At 41.0% G+C, this 24,486-nt stretch overlaps 1 protein-coding gene across 1 annotated transcript in view; it reads right to left on the reverse strand.

Moving 5' to 3' along the window:
- Positions 1 to 1,570: 1,570 nt before the first annotated feature.
- The window catches only part of LOC309415254 (katanin p60 ATPase-containing subunit A-like 2), a gene marked incomplete at both ends in the record, with an annotated part of 31,740 nt that continues 8,824 nt past the window's right edge, over positions 1,571 to 24,486 (reverse strand). Inside the window, 13 exons of the mRNA XM_082012720.1 lie at positions 1,571 to 1,710; positions 2,030 to 2,132; positions 3,053 to 3,215; positions 10,382 to 10,492; positions 12,424 to 12,515; positions 14,846 to 14,964; positions 16,956 to 17,019; positions 17,978 to 18,076; positions 20,625 to 20,702; positions 21,522 to 21,620; positions 22,187 to 22,282; positions 23,307 to 23,430; positions 23,818 to 23,860. Of these exons, the coding sequence (XP_081868846.1) occupies positions 1,571 to 1,710; positions 2,030 to 2,132; positions 3,053 to 3,215; positions 10,382 to 10,492; positions 12,424 to 12,515; positions 14,846 to 14,964; positions 16,956 to 17,019; positions 17,978 to 18,076; positions 20,625 to 20,702; positions 21,522 to 21,620; positions 22,187 to 22,282; positions 23,307 to 23,430; positions 23,818 to 23,860 (1,331 nt within the window). The remainder of the gene's footprint in view (positions 1,711 to 2,029; positions 2,133 to 3,052; positions 3,216 to 10,381; positions 10,493 to 12,423; positions 12,516 to 14,845; positions 14,965 to 16,955; positions 17,020 to 17,977; positions 18,077 to 20,624; positions 20,703 to 21,521; positions 21,621 to 22,186; positions 22,283 to 23,306; positions 23,431 to 23,817; positions 23,861 to 24,486) is intronic.

Consider the following 24,486-nt stretch of genomic DNA (forward strand, 5'->3'; position numbering starts at 1 on the left):
AGTCCTTTACAGTTGTTTTACAGTGCTCCTGAGCGTTAAATTATTAGGTTGTAATTATACATTACTGGAGGATTAATCTTATTGAAAATATAGTTATATAGGGTTAATGAGCCATGCTCGTTCATTGTTAAGAAAAATCACCACAATGTAAGGAGAGTTTCCCATTCGTTCGTGACCAGATTATCTGTCTGCAGTCTCACGTGGTGGGTGGTTACCTACCTTCAGCTTACATCTTTCTCCGAGACAGAATGCGTGGACAGAGATGACTTTGCAGTAGAAATACAAGAAACAATAACCCCCCCCAGGACCAAGAGCCATCTTTAGACACTGTTTGTGTACCCTCATAAATTGTAACCTACACTTTAGCTGAATTTATTCTATCTGGTGTTCACCCCAACAATTCTGAACCCAGGTTTGTTTCTGCTTGGAGTATGTCAGGGAGGTCTTTGGCCCTTAGAGTTGGGTTCAAGAGGCAAGAGATCTATAACCAAAATCCTGTGAAGACATTTCCCATAAAGACTTCTGGCAAGGTGACTGATGCTGGAACAAAAAGAGACTGTCAGTGCTTCAGAGGTCCTGGAAAGCATGCAAGACCGTCTAGAAAAGCAGCCGCACATGAGTCCATGCGAGGAAAACACTGGCAGAACTGCAGAGGGGCTCTCTTGCCAAGCAAGAGGGAGGGTAACTGTGAGACCTGAGAGCATGACTGATTAGAACTTCTAATTAAAAGATTAAAGCACATGTGACAGTCCTGACTGGTTACCTGGCCAGGTTTATAAGCAGAAAAGTCTCCAACTTGGCTAGTATTTTGGTCTGCAAAGACTTGCTATTTGCATTTTATGGCTGGCTGCGAACCAGTGGGTAACCACCAATCCACCTTCTCATTAGATTAGCTTAAATCTGCTGATTTTCTACAACATCTTCAAGTGCCTCTAATTCCTTGCCTTTTCCACCTTGGAAATACCCCAAACCAGCTGGAAAGAAATACATTTGGCACATCAAGTCTTTGATCTCAGCTGAAGATGATGACAAAGTAACCAAATTTACAAGGCACCACTAAGCTCCTGAATTTCATTAAAAGCAGTCACTTCTGTTTCATTAAGAAGGATGCAGGTCTCTGCTGGTAAGGCTATGCTGACTGGGGTGCTCTAGTGAGTCTCAGAAAGGGAGAATTGCACTTAATCATCTAACTCTTCTTAACAAGCTTTCTGACGCAGTTCTACCCCAAACTGGTAAACAACTGTCATGAAAAGAGACTGACAAGCAAGCAATCTTTTAAGTCTTTATACATAAAATTAAGGCTGGAGTTGTCAGTACGTAGCAACTGCTATTACATTCACTCCATGAAGAATGTTTTTGAATGGTCACTGAAAATGGCTAATAAAAACCAAACAACTCCCCCATTAAATCTGGAAAGTGAAGATTTCCCTCTGACATTTCTCACTGCATTCTCTTTCTGGAAACAAACAGCACTTCCTTCCCCATCGCCATTTGATCCTTTGGAGGCAAGGATATGCCATTTTGGCTAGAAAAAGTCTTTGAAGTTTTCCATCTTTTGGGTTTTTTCTTTTCAAACTGACTCAAATTCTCTCTGCCAAGCTGTGTACTTCTGGCTTAGATTCTTTGCTGATGGCTTGGTGTGGGCGATCACATCCAAGAACTCTGCTGTTGTGATCGTGTCCAATCGGATCACGGGTAAGTTACTGTTACCTACAGAGAATTGATTAAATACCGTTATTATTACCAAAATAGATTCTTTTTTGTCCCTGCCTAATGCACTTACTATACGAAACCAAAAAAATAAACCTAGTGAGATAAAGAAAAACTCATATTTGTGCACAGAGCACAGATACTGACAGCTTTAAAAAAAGGCCTCTTTTTCAGAAATGTTAGCTTAGGTAGACATTTTAGAAATAGCCAGTTTAAAACTTTTCTAAGCAGAGCTCCACCTGCTGGGGTTAACGTTATAATTTCTAGAGTTATAGATCAGCATTTCCCAGATGGGATTCCCTACTCAGAGCCCTGGTACCTGGCTGATGATTTTCAAGAGCATCAAAAATTTTCCTCACTGGTCTCATAGCTGCTTCCTTGCAGACGAGTTTAATGTCTGAGCCGGAGTACCCATCTGTTTCCTGTGACGGGATCAGAGCGAGACATCACAGTTTACAAGCTTACAAATCAGACAGGAATGGCATTTACAAGCATATATATTTATATAAAATATTTGAAAACTCTGTTCCTGTCTGAAATAGATTTATACGTGAATATACATCCACACACATATTTTTACGTTATGTTGCTTATTCTTATTTTGAATGGCCACAATACCTTGTAGAAGCAAGGAAAATACCAGGCAATTTTCTGTAGGTCAAATAAAACCCACCTTTCTGTGTCTGCTCCCAGTTTCCCTGTTGATAAAATTACTATATTTCTTAATTCACATTTATGAAATAAAAAAGGAGCAGTACTGTCTCTGTGAATAGACGTAAAAAGGGCCAGCTGGGTAAGCTGCAAGATGTTTTCAAAGAACTTAGGATGTGACAAAGGGCTACCTGAAGAAAGCCTGGGTATCTTGTGAATCTCTTCACTGTCTAAATGCTCTCTTCTCCTGCAGCTGTGAAGCTGTGACAAACCTTCCCTACACAATTAACTGTTCATTACCCTGATGAATTGGGAGTGCTCCCAGCCTGGTGAGAAGAGTCATAAAATATACTGTTGCTGGAAGACTGCCTATATTTAAGGCTGAAAAGTTGGCCCAACAGAGAGGAGCAGAATACACCATTTTGCAAGCAGAGCTGTGCTATTTCTGCGCCTGCGAAATGCTCAGCCCCGCAGCTCACTGGTTTCCCTTTGGCTGCAGCCTGGAACCGAGCCGAGGTCCTTCCCCCAGCTCTGCATGTCACGGTTGCTGTATACAGAGGTGCTGTCAAAACCCTCTGCGTCGGACCTGTTCAGCCACAACAGAATGCCCCTGCTGTCGGTGACGTATGTCACTCTTGCTTATGGTTCCCACCCTGGAAGACCTCAAGCTCCTGCTGCAGCATTGTCTCACCTGGCCCAGCAAGCCGTAGTCCAGATCCGTTCTCAGCTCCACTCCTCCGCTGTTGCTCAGAGGGGGCAGCCAGTGCTGGATCATCACCCGCCGTGCCTCTTTACTTGGGAGGTCGACCAAAATCCTCTTCTCCAACCGCCGCAGCATGGCAGAATCTAGCTCCCTGCAAGTAAAGGAGGAGAGCAGTCGTCTCGGCGCATCTCACTGGGGAGACATGACTTTGACAGCAAGCTCCTTGCTGCAAGGACTGACATTTGAACCCTGCCTGTAACTGTGTCAGCCTAGTTTTCGGGGAAAAAAAAAAAAAGATTAATTATCCAGTGTATTCCTGTTCAGTATGTTAGCAATACGCTGGCTTGTGCCAATGAGGTTTAACAATAACAATCAGAAGTTGTAGTTACCTTCCCTGGCTCTGGTGCTCATCTGCAGCATGTCTCATCACTAACCACCTCTCCCCTTCTTCCTTTGCTATTAAGACGACACAGCAAATTGTCAGTCTGGGGCACTGTCAAGACTAATTGCTACTTGGTAAGGGATGTTTAGTAGGTATAAAATACAGGTCTTGGATGCAAGGGCCATATTGATGGCAGAACAAGATGTCAGTCTAAGACTGCTCCTGCAATCCAAATGATAAATAATACAGCTACAAAGGAAAATACCCTTATAAAAAGGATCATGTGAAGGATCGACAGGCTGGATAAATGTGTCAGTGAGCCAAAAACCATGAGGCTGTCAACATAGTACTGATAAAGGTGTTTTACCTAAAAAAAAACAAACCCCAAAACCACAAGAAAAAGGTAAAACACAAAAGATGGGACTTCTCTTCATTTTTACTTGCTTGTGGTGCACAAAGCAAGTAAAAGAAAGTGAAATGTTTCTTGAAAGAAAGATGAATGTTTCTGTTCCTTTCTCAATGCACTTCACCACCATCTAGAAATAGTCCTTCTTACCAGTGCCACTGATTCTGTCAAGTGTCAGGAGTCCTGGTATGCCCGACACACCAGCTCTTCTCGGACACACATCCAAACAGTTCGTTTTAATCTAGTTTTTTCTCCCAAGTGCTTTTCAGTTGTTTGCATCCAACAGTAACGCAACCAAACAACTGAATACAAATTCCTACTCCAGTTCATCCCTTGTTACTTGTGTTACGGGAACAGTCTACAGGTACCCCAATCACCCATACAATTTTCAAGAAGAAAGAGCTGCTACAAAATATTTACTCATTCATAAGTCTCCAGTGTTTTCCAGGAGCTGCTCTGAACTATTATCCTTCCAAGTGCTGTACCAGTATTTCTCTGCTGACTCCATTCAGTCACAGACTTGTTATTTGAGTTTAAAATGTAATTCAGTCCTCGTACCTGCCAAGAAACTCTCATCAAGGGGAAACACACTTCAGCGTGTCTTGTGCAGACAGAAAAACAGGAGCCCTAAGCACCGCTCCACCCTTGTCGGCTGAGCAGGAGGAGCCAGCTGTTGGAGGAGTCTGCCTGCAATCTGGGACCATAGATAGACTTAAATAAACCTGCCTCTACCACTCCCGATGCCCTGAGTGAAATCCTTTTGCCAGCAAAGTCAACATTCAAGTAACGCTTCTTCTATGAAACCCCTCTTTAATTTACAGGGAACTCAAACCGCCAGCTCAGGATAGACCGGTAGCACACCAGCAGAGCTTATTTCTGTCACCTTTGGCAACTTGTCCTTTATTTTAATAGCAAACATTTCCTGCTGGCATAGCACAGGATGAAGAAAACAAAAAATGGGCTCCCAAATCCCCATAAAGGTACCTGTTGAGGTTTTTTCCACAGACCCAGCCATGCCTGGCTCAGTGGGAGCAGAAGCACCTCTCCCCCCAGAAAGGACCTCTTGGTTTGGGAGAGCTTGTCCCATGTGCGCCGAGCCAAGGGCAATGAAAGCAAAGATTAGAAAACCAGATCAATAGGAACTCTGAGGACAACAGGAATTCCCTCAGATCCATCCTGGTACTTCTAGTCAAGGCCTCCGAAGTAAATACCAGAGTTTGCTCATCAATTGCTGTTAGTATACTGGTATTATTATTGATATTTTTAGGCTCTTTAAGATGTTGTCCAACATTCAGTGCAATGCCTCTCTCACAGGATCTCACCCAGAACTTAAACCATTTTAGCCCCCACTCTCCTTCCAAATGTATTTTTCAGCTCAACTTCTCCTCAAAATTGTTTTGCTTGGCTGGAAGTAACTAATCTCTGGCTGACCAACCCCTTGGCTCTTATTTACCCATATTACCATCCTCCACATAAACAAGCCAAAAGTTCTCGGGGTTTTAGAGGTGCCCATGCAGGTACTCTAAACCACCCTTGCAGGCAAAGGACAATCACAGCCAGAGTCTCTGCAAATACCCTACAAATCCTCTAAATGATGACATTTTCCATCACTTCTCCTGCTTCAGAGCACTCCTGGGGTGTCCCCCAAGATCACAGTTTCAGCAGCTCCCTAAGCCATGTCCTGTAAATAAGTCCCTTCATACACAGAAATTGCTCTGTTTATCCAGAAAGGTTACAGTGACCCTGCTTGTTGGCTAAAGAGGAAAATAAAGACATAATATTTTTTGTTATCTTAAGCGTTTAGGTCATTTGCTAAATTGTTTTGTTAGTGATCAAATGCAAGGTTAAGTGACATTAACCAGAATAGAATAATAAGCACTGAGCCAACCAAAATATTCTCTGAAACAATAGCCAATAAAAGTATTAAGAAATGCTCATGAAAAGATACACAAAGCTGGACCTATGAAAGAGGGTGACTTTTTGTAGATCCTCCAGGTTGACATCACAAGGCATCATGCCATGTTATCACTCCCAAATTTCACAAAAATAAAACAAGACAAACACCTATTTTCATTTCCAGAAGGAAGAAGGGTAACAAATGCTTTTTAGAGAGAAATTAAAAGACCTCAACAACTCCAGAGGTGAACCCAGAAACAGCAACAAGGGCTGACTGGTCTGTAATTAATCCCTGCCTAGTGCCATCATCACTGTAGTGCTCTGGAGGAAAAGGCACCAAGAAAGAGTGAGCTTCTCATCCTCCCCACCTCCCATCCTTCTGTGCAGATGGCCTGGGCAGAGCCGCTGCAAGCTGAGGGCTTGTTCTCACTCCGTGTCTTCTCCTGCTCCTCTTAGGGCTTCCCCGCATCATCCTCCTCTGCTCTCCTTCCTCGCTCTCCTCCACCGTACACACCGTGCACTGCTGAGAGCGAAGGAAAGGCCTCACTACAACGTGATCCCAGATGTGATTTGGCTTTCACAACCCACCTCTCCTAGAGCTCATCTTGGCCATGTGCTCACAGCTCCAACAGAAGTGAACTTGGACAGAGGGAAGACTCTATCAGCCTGCACCAAACCTTCACCCACCGTGAGGCTGGGGAGGGAGAAGAAAGCAGCACTGCAATGGAAGTCGAATTAAATACACTAATACATTAGGAAACATTCACTACGTGGTTAAGGATCACTTTATTTCTTCACTAACGAGGCCTTTCTTTAATTATGTTGAATCATTTCAACAAGTAATTTGTCAATAGAAAGTGCCTTGCTGATGAGTCGCAGGAAGCAAGGCTGGGCAGCAAGCACTAGCTGAAGAGGAAGATCAATAGCTGCAATGCAGCTCAGGACAGCGCAAAGAGCTCAGTTTAGGCTTCTTTTCATTGATCTAAAAGCATCTTGGTACTAATTTTTTTTTGTGATCAATAAATATCCGAGTTAAACAAATCTCTTGAAATCCAGCTTAATACCAAACGTTTGCAAGAACAAAGGGCTGTGCTGTGAAGCCACAGCCTCGGACTGTAGTACTAGGTAATTTGAAATTTTGTTATGAAACATCCCTGTGCAGCTGCAGTCTGGGTCTTAAACTGAACGTTGCCTAATACACATAAAAATAAGTTGTAAACATATAGTTGAGATCTTAAAGGATGTTCAAAGCACACACTCCCAAATTCCTCGAGGCTGTGAGTCTCAATGACCATGTGAGATGCTCATGGCTTTCACGAGCTTTCCAACCCACTAAAACACCTTTCTAAGCATATCCTCAGCCACATCTTAAAGCACGTTCTCCACAGGAGGCACATTTCTGGCAGACAACCTAGTCATTACACTCATAGGCTGGACTTGCTTAAGAGAGGGCAAAATCTGACCTGCCCATGAGCAATGTTGAGAAAATCCAAAGGGAAATTCTAAGCCCTCAGGTACAAAACTTTCAAAAGTGAGAGCTGGCTTCTCACAATGTCTCAGCTGTCACCCTCGTACCAACACAGATTGTCAGCTTTCTGTGGGAGCAGTTCCCCCAAAACAGAAGTTTTGTCATTTTGGACCTACCTTAAAAAAAGCCATGTCATTTTTTTGATGTTTCACAGAAGCAATTTTGCAGAAATTAGCACATCAGCATTGCAAAATGGTCCAAAATCCAATGTGTAAAACACTCAAAACTCTATTCTGTAGTTTTTGCATGACTTTCCAGAAAAAGTTTATCGGTTGCATAAGGCAGACACATGTTAACGAGACACACGCAGGAATCTCTTTTCTGCAGAAGCATCCAGAGAAAGGCCGCCTCATGCATACATTAACACATCTCCAAGATCCCGAGACCCAGCACCAGCCAGTCGGCGACCTTCAGACCAGTTGCTATCTCTGAACTCTTCCTCAGTGGGTTTCAAGTACCCAATTTTCCGTTTCAAGCTGGTGTACAAGAGTAGAAAGACATGGATCCTCTAAAGACATCCGAACCCTTTTAATACTGCCATGCTGCAGCACTACATGTGAAGCTTAGCTACTCACAGGGTAATTTAAGAGACCACGGAAAGGTGCAATGCATTGCTCAGAGTTTCTCTTTCTAAAAGGGTAATGATGCTACAATAACATAAGCATTTATTGTATATTACTAATGAACTATAAGGAGATGAATGGGTTATTAAAGTATTAATTCTCTTTCAAATGTAACTGCTCACACACACAGTAGCTATTTATTTTTCAGCATTTTCTTACACAACTGGAACATAATTAAATTCTGTTCAGTTCCTTTCACGTAGATGCTGTAATACAAAATGGGGTGGATTTTGTACTGATTTAAATTTGTGAGTTTTTCCAAGGCATACATCCCCCAAACCAACACACAGACTCCACTATTATGGCTATAAAAGACAGTGATGGCTTTGTACTCACACTGTTGGGCCAGGATACAAACTAGTCTAACTCGTACATGTAATTTCTACGTAAATTTTAGGTGCCCACATAGCCATTCTCCTAGTTAAAGAGCCTGAAGCAGGCCATAGAGCGAGGCAGATGAAAGCTTCTTTGGCACTTGAATTTCAGCAGGCGAGATGTCTGCCTGGTGGCTCTCAGAACCATCCTTCCTTGACTGGATGAGAAACGTAAGGTTTTGCATTAGGAAATAAAATGTAGAGGGAAAGACAGGCTTGTAGAAGGAGGCAGACTGGATCTCTTCCTGTGGTGGACAGAAACTCCAGCCTTTACATCAGAGAACTGTGTAAGTCTCAAGTGACTTCTTAGGTATTTATTTTGATTTATCTGATTTTAATGAGGGATACTGAGGGGTAACACACTGCCTGTTTTTAAGCAGTAACTATGCCTAACTTAAAAGATGACTCCCCTTGGGCTTTTTTACATTCAGAAGAGATAAATACTTTGAATTACTCTCACAGTACCTAGATTAGGCCCCTGCTTTGATTTACAGCATCACAGAATGGCTGAGGTTGTAAGGCATCTCTTGGAGACCATTTAATCTAACCCCCTGTTCAAATCAAGGTCAGCCAGAGCAGGTTGCTCAGGGCCATATCCAGTCAGGTTTTGAGCATCTCCAAGGACAGAGACTCCACAATCTCCCTGAGCAACCTGTGCCAATGTTTGATCACCTGCACTTGGAGCTTTCCCGAGATTCCTGTGGGCTCATTCCTCCAGCTGGTAGAGGTTCCTTGGAATGGCAGCATGACCTTCTATCAACTGCTCCTCCCAGTTTTGTGTATCTGCAGACTTGCTGAGGGTGCACTCCGTCCCATCGTCCAAGTCATCGATGACGATGCTAAACAGCACCGACCCCTGTGTGGGTGTCTCAATTGCTCTGAGTTGCTGCATCTGTTGTTTTGCTGTTGACTGTCTCATAGCAAGGGAAACTTGCCTTCTACCTTAGGTGCCAAAATTATATGATGTGAACACTGCCCACAAAGTTCACAAAAGATGATGGACTGGGCTAAAACACCCTTTTGTTCATCATGCAGGAAACACTGTATGGCTCCAGATAATTTCCACAGTTTACTTTGCTGAGGTTCCCCTCTCTGCTTTCAGCACACGGATTTCTCAGCAGGAAAAGATGTTCTGCTGAAGACCTCATGGGTCGGTAGCCCAGGGACAGGGGGAATCTCAGGGCAGGCAGAAATCCAGAGACTAGTTCAAGACCTGTGAAAACTAACTTCAAAAACAAGCCCACCATCAGCATGCTTCAATTCCCTGTAGAGGTGTTTGGCTTCTACTCCGGGAAATGATCAGTGAGCTACAAATTGGACTGTTAAAAATAGCTGTGCTTAACCAAACCTGTTGTCTTCTCCATATACCATTTGCAACCATTTGATAATGTTTTATATTAAAGAAAAAGATATGCTACACTAGTTCAGATTAATGATCACGCTAGATCAACATGCTGGCTCTGACAGCGGTCATGGGAGATGGTATTCAAGGAACGCACGAGCTGGCCGTTTTCCAGTGCCCGTCAGACTCCCCCCAGCATCTGCGGTTGTCACACTAGAAACGTTACCTCCCTACCTCATCCTTTCCTGTCTGTCTTGTTCTCCGTACATGTCCCGTCCATTTTGAGAACCAAGATGATGAAGTGCCCTAGTTCCAGTCTTAAACTGTTTATTCTTCTATTGTAAATTACATTAAAGAAACTGCAGAATTTTGTCCCTCCACTTTTAAAAGTCACGTTTGATACCAATAAAATCCAGCATTCCTATTTATGGAGTATCCTTCTAAGCACTAGATGTTTTAAGCACCTTACAGTTCCAGGCCGAAACCCTTCTTAGCTTAAACATAGTAAATAACTTGCCTGTAAAGTCAAATACTCCATTTTAAATATTAGCAGCTGGTAGCACCAGCATATGTTGACTTTATTACGGATTATTCTCATGTGGCACAAATAGCAAGAATTGTAGACTTTAAAAGTAAAAGCTCCAAATTAATCTTTAAATGCTTTAACCAAATATCAAGGCTTTTCTGCAAAAGTCTAAATAAAATCTTTATCTGTGCTTAGAAGCTCATGCAAATGTATTCAAAATGTACTCTCTGGATCTCTTACCATGGCAGATTGGAAGCTGCTAAAACAAATACAAGATCATCAGATCGGGCCAAGCCATCCATCTGCACCAGTAATTCTGTTTTCATCCGCCGACTTCCTTCATGTTCACCACTACCAAGATTCAGAGAAATATTATTTGCTCAGTGCATTAAAGTAATCATCTTTATTTATACAGTGTCATTCACAGCAACTGAGCCCTTGTCACAGTTTTGCCCCAGTTCAAAGCATGATTAAGCTCCATTAGCTAACATCTAAGCATTAAAATCAAGCTTTCTAATGATTACTTAAATGGACTACTTTCAGTGCATTAAAGTGAGGAGAATTCACTATTACTGAATCCCAAGAAAATAATTGTTTTTATTTTTTTCCACATATTAATCTCCATGCAACATTGACGTTTACTGGAAAACAGCTAAGGCTTTGATTGATTGATCTATATAAGAGAATTTTTATTGCGATAGTTGCCATTAAATAACTAACACACCCACCTATTCTGGGCGACTGCTAGCATTTTTCTGTGAGTGAATGTTAAGTGGCCACAAGAAGATACACCTACTACTGAATTCGATATTTTGCAAAATGTTCTATCAAAAGCAAACACAAAAATATGCCATATTGAAATGAATTTAAAAATGGGACAGAGAAAGGATCCTTCCTCCAAAAGAGAAGAGGAACTTAAGCAAAGTGCTAACAATTCTGGCCCTGATCCAGGTAACCAATTTTGCAGGAAACCAATTTTGCAGGAAACCAATTTGAACTCTTGGTCCCAGATGTGGAGTTCTTGGAAACTCCTGGATCAAACCCAGAGAAAACATCAGGGCCTTAGATGGCAAGAGCTACAATTCAGGTTTAATGGCTTATTTCTGCAAAGGCATCCACACATCAGTGCTATGTCAATATTTAATAAGGCTATGTAAAAATAATGACATAATCTTAGATTAAAATCCTTATTAAAATATATAATCCAGTGATGCTAATGAGAGCTTTTAAAAATATATATTAAGGCAAGATTTGGCCCATAATTTATAGCTATTAACTGACAATTATTACAGGTTGTATCTTTACGATATGGCACATTCTATTTATGCACCTTTCTGAGCATATAATTTACAGTACATAAACCCCACTGTAATGGGCTCCTAATGGTTATAATTTTTATATATATTATATTTTATAATTTATATTTCTCCTGCGTCTGCCTCTTCCCTAACCTTTTCAATCGGTTTTTAACTATAAAATGTCTACACCATGGAATGACAATAATAACATCCTCCCACTCCTGCATCTGGAAGTCCTGACAATGGCACCAAAATCTCTCCCATTAATGAAAATGCCATTCCACCATGTACCTTTCCACACGTCCTTCTTACCCTGCTATGCCTAAGCCTGTCTAAAGTGCCACAAAATCAGCTGCTTCTTACTTGCCTCTAACAAGTCATCTGTTGTTTCCCCCCTCCACAGCCTTTATTTCCACTTCAAATCCCTCATTTTGAATACAGCACCATTGGTTGTACACTCTTGTACCTCCCTCCTTCTCAGTCTTGCTGGATCCATAGTCCCTTGCTAATCCTCACACAACCTGTCCTTCATGCTTGCTTCTCTACTGATCTCATCTACTGTGAATGAAACAACCGCTACGTCTTACTCTTTAAAGCCCTGCAGCGTATGCAAAGCTTGCGTGAAGCGATACTTTTGGAGCTGCTAGGCATTCTGCCAGGAACACACTGTGAAGCTCCTGAAGTGGACAACAGAATACACACCCCCCCGCCTTAATAAAAAAAGTCATGAAAATTACTGTTATCACTCAAAGTAATTATAATGTCAATAAAATCTATAAGACAAGTCTTTCAGGGGTCCAGTCATGCTGCTGTTGAAGTTTTATAGAGTAGCCTCAAGCTTTAGTTTAGCTAAGATTGGTTTCTAACAGGTAGACTGCATGATTAAAGATCAATCAGCACCTGAACACACACACTATTGAAAAGATGCAGTAAAAGGGGGACAAATATTCTCCTAAAGCCGCAGGAAGTGGTCTCATCAGTTACCCAGAAGCAGTGCCTCTCTGACTCATAACTGACTCCAGCTCATCCAAGAAAATTGTGGAAGGAGCATGGTACCGGGCAAGCTCAAATAACACCTGTTTAGAGAGAAGAGTAAAGGTGATAGAAGAGATTAACACGAAAACTAACACAAAAAAGCACTAAGGGCCACTGGCACAGAAGATAAATAACAGCACCCACATTCTAAAACTTCCAGGACAAAAAGGGCTATCTGCTGGGAGAAAGCTCTGGATAGGCTGAGGGTCCCTGAATCCTCTCAAATTCTGAAAGGTTTGTAAAAGAGATACAAAGAACACAGGCTTGTAATCCTGTCTTTATATGTAAATCTTTCTGGCTAAATCCTATCAGAGTACCCTGCGAATAATGGGATAGAAGAAAATGATCCATCAGAGGATTCTGGGAACTCTTAAATTGTTATCAGAGATTAAACATCGTCTTGTTGTTGCTCCATTTGCAGTTTTTTAAATAAGGATTTGAGGGGAAAAAAAATATTAAAAGTCAGCTGAACCATAATGAAAGAAAATGGACAGATTCTCTTGATAAGAATCAAGCAGTTATTTTCTTTTTCCTGGTGAAAACAAACATAAACTGCTTAAACAATCAAGATTAAAACATGGACTATTAAGCTGACATAAAATCTGGGTCTGTCCTTTTGAGAAAGAAGTTTCATCTATTTTTCTGTAAACATGGAGAGGCTTATATTAGCAGTAAGAACATGCTGTCGGTTCTTCCTCAGTGAAGTGTTCTTTGAGTTTTTAAATAAATATCACTAACAATACATATTAATCCAGCACTTTTTAATCTGAACACTTAAAATAAATTTTTAAAAAATAATATATTATTTTCTATACGTTGGGTATGAAACACAGGGTTCAAATTATTTGCCCAGAGTCACAAGTAGCCCATGACCAGCGTTGTAATTAGTACTGCTTAAGGAAGCAAAAGTTTGCAATTAAGTAGAACACTGGATTATATAATACTCTTGCCACAGGCGTGGCTTTTCCAAGATGGTTGAAACAAAAATTGAATGCTGTATCAGTTCTGCTCATACATCTGCTACCACTGGTCTCATGCATAAGGTGCTGACAGTTTGCAGTCTACAATTTTACTACAAATCAAAAATACAAAATGACACCAATAGAGCTGAGAACTGAGGAAAACAGGATGAGTGGACATTCCTCCAAATAAGCACAATACCCACATATATTTCACACAACTTCAGAAAAAAACTGCACCAGCCTCATGTCATTTTAGGATATAAATTCACACAATACTTATCTTAGAGTTGTCCCAATCTACATTCTTATTTCATTTCTGGGTTCTGCCAAAAACTCAACTAAGGGTGAAATGCCACAAATTCAGTATCATTGCAAATGCTGCAGCATGTTCACAAGAACTCTTTTGGATAGTGGTGTCAAAAACCAGACTGTCCTATCCCTTCTCCTGCCAGAAGGGAAACTCCTAGGAAGCTACAGAGACAGACGTCAAGAGGATCAGTAACATAGGAGGTGAATGTCAGAAGAAAAGTGTGCCATTTTAAAGGACAAAGAACACATGAAGAATAATTATGTTGTAGACATAGGCTAAATTTCAAGAGAGATTAACGATGCTTGTAATGCCATTTGCCAAGTGCAATCTGTTATGATTATTCATTTTCACGAGCTCTGTATCTATCTGAAGCGTAACCAAAGAGGTGAGCGTAAAGGAAAGCTAAGAGCTTGTGGATTTCTGACACTGAAATGGTGGACGTTATGGAGCGATTAGGATGGGCACCTTAGGGCAAGGACGCTACACCTGAATCCCTGAATTTTTTTGTACCACAGTTAAGCCATGCATGCTACTTGCTAGTCTATATGCAAAAATACATTTAGCCATTTACCATCAAACTACCTTCCTTAAAACAACATTACATCTGTGTTTGGCTGCAAGATCTTTGTGACAAGGGAATTCTTTGCCAATTCTGTGCCCTGAAGATTAAGAATAGTAGGGAAATTGGGAATCTAAGTAACATCTTGTAGGGAGCCTAAGAGCTGAGCCTTGCAGAAAGGATATGAAGCACTTTGAAGGCACCACTAAGCAAACAGCTTTTTTAGTTAGGAACGCTGCTTGCCTGTCTCTTATTCAGCGAGTTGAAAATCTTTGCTGCCTTCAGGACGTCTGCTTCATCTTACATTAGAGAACTAAAATTCCACAGCAAGAATCCATTGTGAGGCTTCTGCAGAACTGATATTATTCCTATTTTAAGAACTAGATACAGAGTTACATGTTTTGTCCAAGATGGGAAAGATTATGAGTATCAGAGGAATACTCACTTCCCACTTCTCTGTTTAACTCCAGTTAACTCCCACTTCTTTAAGTGGGAACCTGATGTTCCTTAAAGTATAACGAATAAGATAATAATTCTTACCCGGACAAGTTTTTCTGAATCACCCCTCCATTTGCTGACAATGGTGGATGCTGATATGTTGAAAAAGGTTGTATTGCATTCTGTGGCAACAGCCTTAGCAAGCAAAGTTTTTCCAGTACCTACAAACAACAGCGTTGAAGTAATTAACTCTCTAAAGAAATACAATGCAAATCACAGACTCTTAAAAACATTAATGTTGGAAAAGACCTCTAAGATCATCAAGTCTAACCATCAACCCAACGCCACCATGCCCACTAAACCACATCCCGAAGTGCCACGTCTACACATTTATTTGAACGCCTCCAGTGACGGAGATGACTCCACCATCTCCCTGGGCAGCCTGTTGCAGTACTTGACCACTCTCTCACTAAAGAAATTCTTCCTAATATCCAGTCTAAACCTCCCCTGGTGCAACTTGAGGCCATTTCCTCTTGTTCTATCACTTCCTACTTGGGAGAAGAGACCAACATCCATCTCACCACAACCTCTCACTACCTTTCAGGTAGTTGTAGGGAGCGATGAGGTCTCCCCTCAGCCTCCTCTTCTCCAGACTGAACAACCCCAGTTCCCTCAGCCGCTCCTCATCGGACTTGTGCTCCAGACCCCTCACCAGCTTCGTTGCCCTTCTCTGGACACACTCCAGCACCTCAACATCCTTCTTGTAGTGAGGAGCCCAAAACTGAACACAAGATTTGAGGTGCGGCCGCACCAGTGCAGAGTACAGGGGGACAATCACTCCCCTAGTCCTGCTGGCCACACTATTTCTGATACAGGCCAGGATGCCGTTGGCCTTCTTGGCCACCTGGGCACACTGCTGGCTCATGTTCAGCCAGCTGTCAACCAGCACCCCCAGGTCCTTTTCTACCAGACAGAATGTTTGAATAATTCCCCTCATCCTATTATCAGTCAGATAAAAAACACTAAAATAGAGAAAGTCATAGAATCATAGAATGGTTTGGGTGGGAAGGGACCTTTCAAGGCCATCTAGTCCAGCCCCCCTGCAGTGAGCAGGGACATCTGCAACCAGAGCAGGTTGCTCAGAGCCCCGTCCAGCCTGACCTGGGATGTTTCTAGGGATGGGGCATCTACCACCTCTCTGGGCAACCTGGGCCAGGGTTTCACCACCCTCAGTGTGAAAAATTTCTTCCTTATACCTAGTCTAAATCTGCCCTCTTTTAGTTTAAAGCCATCACCCCTTGTCCTACGGCAACAGGCCCTGCTAAAAAGTCTGTCCCCATCTTTCTCCTAAGCTCCCTTTAAGTCCTGGCAGGCTGCAAGAAGGTCTCACCGGAGCCTTCTCTGCTCCAGGCTGAACCCCGCCAGCTCTCCCAGCCTGTCCTCCCAGCAGAAGGGTTCCAGCCCTCTGAGTATTTTTTGGCCCCTCCAGGATCATATGGAGAAACTCAGGTAATACAGCACTGCAAAGGCATTCCCCAAATTCTAAAGTACTACATGCTGAAATGGTCAGATGCCTTCTGTTGCAAGTACATCTAAACATTCACAGGAACAAACTGACTTTACTGCAGCGACAGCCTTTGCGACCTGGCTCAGGCGGTATTTGTGCCCTCTGTCCCTGCCCAGCCACACTCATCGTGATAGTGTTTGTGTCAATGTGAAGCAGAAGAAGCAGCAAAGCTATGCTGACATGGAAGACATCCAGCTAGCACAGCAGAGGGCAAAGCTTCCACCCCATTACCAAAACAGCTCCCAAATGCAGAAGAAAGGAAGGACATTTTCCTTAAGAAGGTGAGTCCATGCCAGATTTATTCACATTTCATAAGATCAGGTCAAGCCAAACTTGATTAATATGTTCCAAGGTGAGTAAAAACAGTGATCTGAGTTCTCACTTCTCTGAATGGTTAGTATAAGTACTGTTTTTGGAAGATTCAGGTGTAGAAATAGTAAAAGATTGTGAGAAAGGCAAACAGAGGGGTTTGAGTGTCAGACGTAATCATCCAACATTGTCTCCTTTTATTTCACACTACAAAACATGTTTGTTCTTAACACATTTGATCTAATTAGCATCAATGACTTATCCATGGGACAAAGCCAGAAGCAGTGATAAAGAAACAGGCATGGTATACGGTTTATGGCATACAGCTTTCCATACCTGGTGGTCCATACAGCAATAATCCTTTCCAAGGAGACAGAATGCCAGTAAACAGCTGGGGGTACTGTGGAAACAGAAAAGTAATGGATTAAAAATGTATAATCTATAACAAAATGCAAGGGATTCTAAGTCCTACCTCCACTGCTCCCAACACATTTAGGAAACCTAAGAAATTTGCAGAGCGGGGGTAAAATCCCTCCGAAACAATGTAATATATGGGGGTACTACTTGATAGACAGCTGAACATGAGCCAGCAGTGTGCCCAGGTGGCCAAGAAGGCCAACAGCACCCTGGCCTGTATCGGCATTAGTGTGGCCAGCAGGAGCAGGGCAGTGATTGTGCCCCTGTACTCGGCACTGGTGAGGCCGCACCTCGAATCCTGCGTTCAGTGTTGGGCCCCTCACTACAAGAAGGACGTTGAGGTGCTGGAGCGTGTCCAGAAAAGGGTAACGAAGCTGGTGAGGGGTCTGGAGCACAAGTCTGATGAGGAGCGGCTGAGGGAACTGGGGGTGTTCAGTCTGGAGAAGAGGAAGCTGAGGTGAGTCCTCATCGCTCCCTACAACTACCTGAAAGGGGGTTGTGGTGAGGTGGGTGTTGGTCTCTTCTCCCAAGTAGGAAGTGATAGAACGAGAGGAAATGGCCTCAAGTTGCACCAGGGGAGGTTTAGACTGGATATTAGGAAGAATTTCTTTAGTGAGAGAGTGGTCAAGTACTGCAACAGGCTGCCCAGGGAGATGGTGGAGTCATCTCCATCACTGGAGGCGTTCTAACAAGAAGCTGGACTGTCCTTGACGGCTCAGCAACAACCCAAAACATCAGCACATTATCAACAGTTCCTCATCCCAAATCCAAAACACAGTCTCACACTAGCTTCTGTGAAGAAAACCAGCTCTATCCTGGCTGAAACCAGGACACATGAACAAAAGCATAGAAACAGTGAGAACTCTAAACCACCACCATAATTACAAAGAAAATGCTAACGAGCCCAACACTGGTTTTCTGAAAACTGTTTAGCGCCTTACCCTTATGGGATAAACAACTGCTTCCTTGACTAGCCTTTTAGCTGCATCCAGTCCAATAATATCATCCCACTTCACGTTTGGATTATGGAGATAAATGTCCTGCAACATACATCGCATCCTGTTAGTAAAAGTTCTTCTGCACTACAATAAAGACCTCTGGGAAAGTAAAAGGATCAACTCGGTTATAAAATAAGAGTGCTATTAAGTTATACAAACTGTATTATTTAACCTTACGTACTAGGGACCTCCCAAGAAGAAAGCATACACAGCAATTATTTCTATAGAGCTCCTAAAATGGGGCTTTTCTTCCTCTCAAGGTCCTAGTTTCCCTAAGAGCGTATACACTGCCAAATGTATATGCTGAGCAGATCTCTCTCTCAGATCTGTTTTCTGTTAGTTGGTTTTAGTAACCAACTAACATATGAAGAGCTATCATAACATGAAGGTTGACCAACCCTAATATGTTGTCTTCGATGTCAGCACGTATCGGATGTTGAAAAAAAAAAAAGTATAAGGATTAGGAGTGACACACTGGTTCATATTTACATCCACCAAAAGCTGCAACCAAAGGACTGCGATAATTAAAATTACATCTTAGTCTTTGAGTTCAAGCACTCTTTGACATCCTTTAGTGAATCTCTCACCTCTCTTTTTTGAACATGCTTATTCTGTAGTAATGAGTTCCACAGTTTAATCATGTGCAATGTGAAAATGCTTTTGTTTGTTTGAAATTTGATGCTCAGTAACTTTATGGCTGCACCTATTACGTATGTTATAAGTAACAGTGAAAAATTGCTATTTATTCCACACTATGCAAGATTTGATATGCTGCAAGAAAAGTTGTGAGAAACTCTCTAACAGGAGGAAAATTTTCCCCTAAGCATCTATCAAAAGATAGTCAGTAATTAGTCTATGCCCTGAAGCACTCAGTAGATTAATTTCATTTAATTCATCAAACTTTCCAAATCTTCTATGAATCTTTCCATTTGCCTTAGTAATATTTGGTGGCTTTGCATTCCAGAGATTAATTGTTCTGCAGGAAATATCATATCCTCAGTACAAATACTTGGTATAAATTCTGCTTTCCAATAAAAACAGGCAGTCCCCAGAGACTGAAGAAAAATTATGTGCTTATATCCAAGGGGAAAATTTGATTTGATACAATTAGAAAATTTTTTGATATAGAGTAGATTACACTTTCCCTTTCTATTAACAGCAAATTAAGATGAATCAGAGTTATGATACTAAGTAGAGACTTCTATAACTGTTTCCAAATTAAATTAGATTGTGTTGTGAAATAGATACACATGCTATTTATTTTTATTGATTTACACAGTGTTGATTACCATAGCAACTACGAACATACCAGCACAATTTAAAAAACATACCATAATGAAGGCTAAAGAAACCCTATTGCTTTTCGCTAAAGTAGTGGCAAGAACAACACTATTTTAAAGGTTAGCCATAAATTAAAAACCAGACTGGAATTGAAATTAATGAGAATTTTCTTACTTTAAGGCTGGAAATTTCTTAGGCTTCAGTTCCACTAAAGTGCAAATGCAAAACTTGCAGATCGAGAATTTGGGCCATACACGGCTACGAATATCAGTCAGCAAAAGCCTTCCAGGCTTTTTAAAACAGCTGATTTTACATATGTGAGAGCAACGGTTGATACCATTGCTGATGATTATAACCAGAAAGAGTCACACCACTATCAAATATTGTAATACTATGAAGCCTTGTGGAGAAGTGTCCAGCAGGGTTTGAGAGGTGATGCATGCAAAGCATTTACCCGCTTCGTAGCCACTGATCCCCAGTAGCTCAAGGGCCTGTTTACTAGACTGCATCTCAACCCACGAGGGAAATGAAAGGGTGCTGAGCATGTTGGGATTCCCTCCAGGTGTCAAACTGCCCATCCTGGAAGAATCCCCAGTCTGCCCTGGGATGCAGTGTATTAGTGATGCTGCCCACGCAGCTCCTGTGCTGGGATGAGGGAAGGGCACTGCTTCCAGGGCCTACAGTATGAGCATCTCTCAGCTGCGCCAAGCGAGAAAAGATGATGCAGGCAGCGCAATGCAATGCACGGGACTGGTATTAAAAAGAATGTGGGAATATCAGGGTTTAATAATTTTGGTACATGGTATCTAGTGGATGCACTCAGAATCAGGATATTGCTGCGATACTGGCACACCATCCACACGCAGTGCAGCCCAATGCCTTGGACGGAAACTGCACCCAGAGAGTTGAATCAAGATTTTTCCCACCATTTGATCAGTTAGATAATACGTTAGATAATAGTTGCTACTAGCTAATATATTTAAATCTCTCTTTTCAGTAAACTATTGTACGTTTTCTGTAGCAATAGGAGCAAAGGGAAAAGCTATGACAGTCTCATGAGTACAGCATGAGTAGATTAACATGTTCCCCATTAGAAAGGAACTGTCTTAATTACTTCCTCTCATTGTGTATCATAAAGAAACATCGTTACATATAAATAAATTAATTTTTGGGAGTTGCATGATAAGAAAAATGGCTTGCACATTCAAGAATAAGCACCATCAGTGAGAGTAAAAAGCAAGAGACAGCATTCTCAGATGACAAAGATAACCAAGATCTCTACACAACCAAAACGGAGATCTGATCTTACTTTGCTTACAACCGTTGCAAGTTCTCTCATCTCACCAGTCACGCCAATAAAAGCACTAAGGGGTTTCAATAATCGTTCCTAAAAAGACAAACATAAGTTCTTGTCAGACTTCAATTATTTTTAAACAGATGAACTATGAAATAGTTTCAAAAAACCTGATACACCATAATAATATCAATGTTTAAAGCTGTAAAAATATTTATAATACTAAAGATTTTGAAGGAAGCCATATTTGCAGTAACTCCTCTTTTCATCTGACAGAATCTAATCCTGAATTAACATTAAAATGAGCAGCTCTCTTACTGCACATGTAGTTCTAAACATGCCCTACATAAATTAAGAGTGGAAAATGTAACTATGGGTCTCTGCATTGTCACATTCTCTGTTTCGAAAGTCTCTTCAAGCGTAGCAGTTGCCAGGTACACTGGCACCAAGAAGTTGGATGCGCTATCTGAGAAGCTATGGTGTGTCAAGGAGTGATTACTGAAAATTTCTATCAACTATCTCAACTATTGAGTTTCTATCTCAACTATTTCAATCAACTCTGTTCTTGTCTCAGCTGAGGTGAACGCTAAATAACACACTGAATTCAAAGGAACCAGATTTCACTCTCAGAAGTTCTGTAGATTTCTGCAATTATTTTCTTTTTGTTAATCATGAGGTATCATTTGTATTTGTTGCCTACTTTCATGTTCAAAGAGTAAACAACTGTCAACAAATTAGACCAGTACCAAGTATGACTGTCCATTAAAGAAGGAAATACACCACTTGGAAATCTAAGCCCTTTTTTAGCACTTGGGAACAAAGACATCATCATTGTGGTATTTCATTTTGTTCCTGGTTATGTAAAACTGATATTCATATTAATTGGATAGAAATATGAACAGAAACACTTACTGATGGATCTGGATCACAATTAAGGCTATTCAAGGCTATTCCATTTGATGATACTTTGCCAGCATCCTGAATTGTCCCATGGAAGTCAATTACTTGTCCCTAAAGGAGAAAATAATGTTGTCATAGAGCTACCGTGACGGTAAAGCCTACTGTTAAAACTGCATTGGGCTAAATTTTGCTTGCCATTACAGCAATGGGTTCCCTTACTGCACATACAGTCCTAAATACAGCAAAAACTGACCACAGAATCTGCGGTAGCAATGGGAAAAGAACGCACAGCTCCTCAATCAGTGCAACAATTTAACTGCAGAGCCTTTTATCATCTCATTCAGGAATTTGAAATTTATCTTCAATTTTAGCTATTGCCACTGGGTTTTCAGGAATTTGAAATTTATCTTCAATTTTAGCTATTGCCACTGGGTTTTAAAAACAGAAATACTTTTCCTTCTTGATAATGTTTGAAATACTATTTAATGCAAGAAGAGCCTGTTATGCAAAGAATTACTGCCGAAATCATAAAATTGACCTCTCAGCTCATTATACAGGAACATTTTATATAAAAATAGACACAAAAAGCTCACATTCGATATTTGTGAAAAAAACCTTCATGTGTTTTTTCTACATAGAGATTTCTATCATAAATCACACACTAGGTTTCTACCAACCCTTCTTGGGTGAGTGCTGTCTCCTCCAGTTTTGTTGATTGCTGAGATGCTTAAGCCAAAGTCAGACTGCTCCAGAGTAACTGCACTGTCATTATTCTAAGGAAAAATCAGTTTTAAAACACGTGTTGCCAAGTAGGTGAGTTGCAAGTATCATCCCACCTCTTCATACATGCCCAGATGAACTGTATCATTACGTAGAAGTTGCAGCAGTAGACCCATATTTGTCAAACACCGGTGTACATATAGTTAGACTTAGTCTGACTGGTGACAGCAGTGGTGAAAGCTATGGCTCTAGAGCTCAGCATTCAAGTTATTTCATGCACAGCTTCCATTTTAAGTTGCAGAAATCTGCATTTTACACAGCTATGAGAATAAATACTTATGAATAGCAGAAACAACAGGCAAGTATGAGGCACAGCATGTCAACTCGGAAATGAGGAGCCATTTTAGGATTGTAAGTTACTTTGACATTCACTTCATAGCAATCATTAGTGTCCAAAAGCTAATTTTTTTAAAGGGTGAGAGAACTGGTCAGAGATGAGATCCAGCCTATGCAGGAATATGAACAAGGACTTAAAAATAAAGAGGCTCTCCTTCACACAGTTCCTCAAAAGCTGTAACAAACACAGTGCTTGCCCACCCACCTGCTGTTCCTGCTCCCTCCTCTGTAAGGGGTGGTAATAAAGTAGCTTTCACAGCAATCTTACCAAAATGAGACTCACAAAACTGAAAATTACAGCGCCAAATTACTCCCACAATCTCAAACACCTTATGTTCTGTGAAGATGCTTACAGCTGACACCAGACTTTCTACTTACTTTGTCTGGCTTCTGGCACTAAAGGATGAATCTGCTGGTGTTAATGGGAAAACTCTGGTTGCTTTCAGTATAGGCTGGATTCTATGACTCCTTTTCCTCTAATTTTTGCCTTTGACTTGCTCCCCAACTCACAGGCAGAAAGCATACACTCCTGAAGCCTTGCATCTATAATCCTTAAATTACATAATTAGTAAACCCCATTAGTTACAGTATTATTGTGTAACTTACATAGTCTTGCTGCCTCTCAAAATAAAGTCACATTAATTTCAATGGTAATGCTGCCAAGATAAAACATGTTTAAACCTGTTTGGGGCTGTCCTTGGTGGATGATTTAAATTCTGTTGTATTCCCAGGTGAAGTTTTTGACAATGGTCGTTGCACTGTCTGATGTTTGAGCCTTGGGAGATTCTGAGAAGAGCTTGCTGCCCTAGAATTAAAAAAAAAAAGTTATCTTGAAAGGCTTTCACAATTTATTTTTTCTTTCAAAATACCAAAAGATTAAAAGGCAGAGTCTTCAAAACTTTGCTCCCACTGAAGTTAAGGCATTAATTTCAATCACATCAAAGTTCAATGCTCACTGCTTTCAAACACACCACCCTACCTTATCCACACTGCAGAAACTTTGTAAACTGTCTGCATCTCCATTTGGGAAATAAGTCTCTATTTTCCTCTAAAAGATGCAGAAAAATGCACCACACAGCAGCATGACTCTAAGCTTTAGTATTCCTATGGTATCACAAGATTATCTTAACCACGCTGCATATTTTATAGGAAAATTTTCTGCCCAGAAAAAAACCCCACACATTTCTCTTACCTTCTTGGTCTTCCTCCAGTTCTTAGCTGTTGTTTATTTTCTGCTGTGGCAAAATTAATGTTAAAATGGAAAATAATTAAGTATATGAAAAAAGGCAACTTGGTTTTTTTTTCCTCCCCTGTCAAAAATATTTTTGACCACACATTAATGACCTTGGAAGTAACAATGCATAAACAGGAACAGCAGGAACATAAGCAAAGCAAGCTTGCAAAAATGTTTTGAAAACTAACTGATGCTCGAGAAAGCAGTTTGGCTTCAGGCTTGTTAAATTTTAGGCTCATTCAGTCTTTGGTGTCTTTGCTTACATTCTAAAATCAATTTAATTTTCACAGTAAAATGGACACTACCAGAAATCAGATTAAGTACAATAAACTAATGTAATGTATCACACAGAATGCTTATTTGATGCAGTTTTTTTTTCCACTGCTGAATTGGGAATTAAGAATTTGCTTTACTCCTCTTAATAGTAATTTTATCACATTCAACATACCAAGACAGCGTAAATGCCACATTGCAATGGTGGTTATCAAACTATGTTATTTTTTGCACTTACACCATTTGAAACATTTTCTGTCAAAGCAGAGTTTTTTTCACAAAATATCAAACTCACAAAGCCCAGATGTGAACTCATAAAACCAGGGGTGTGTATCATACTAGAATGCACCTAGT

Source organism: Phaethon aethereus (assembly GCF_964289735.1).
Source record: "Phaethon aethereus genome assembly, chromosome: W".
Classification (NCBI taxonomy): Eukaryota; Metazoa; Chordata; class Aves; order Phaethontiformes; family Phaethontidae; genus Phaethon; species Phaethon aethereus.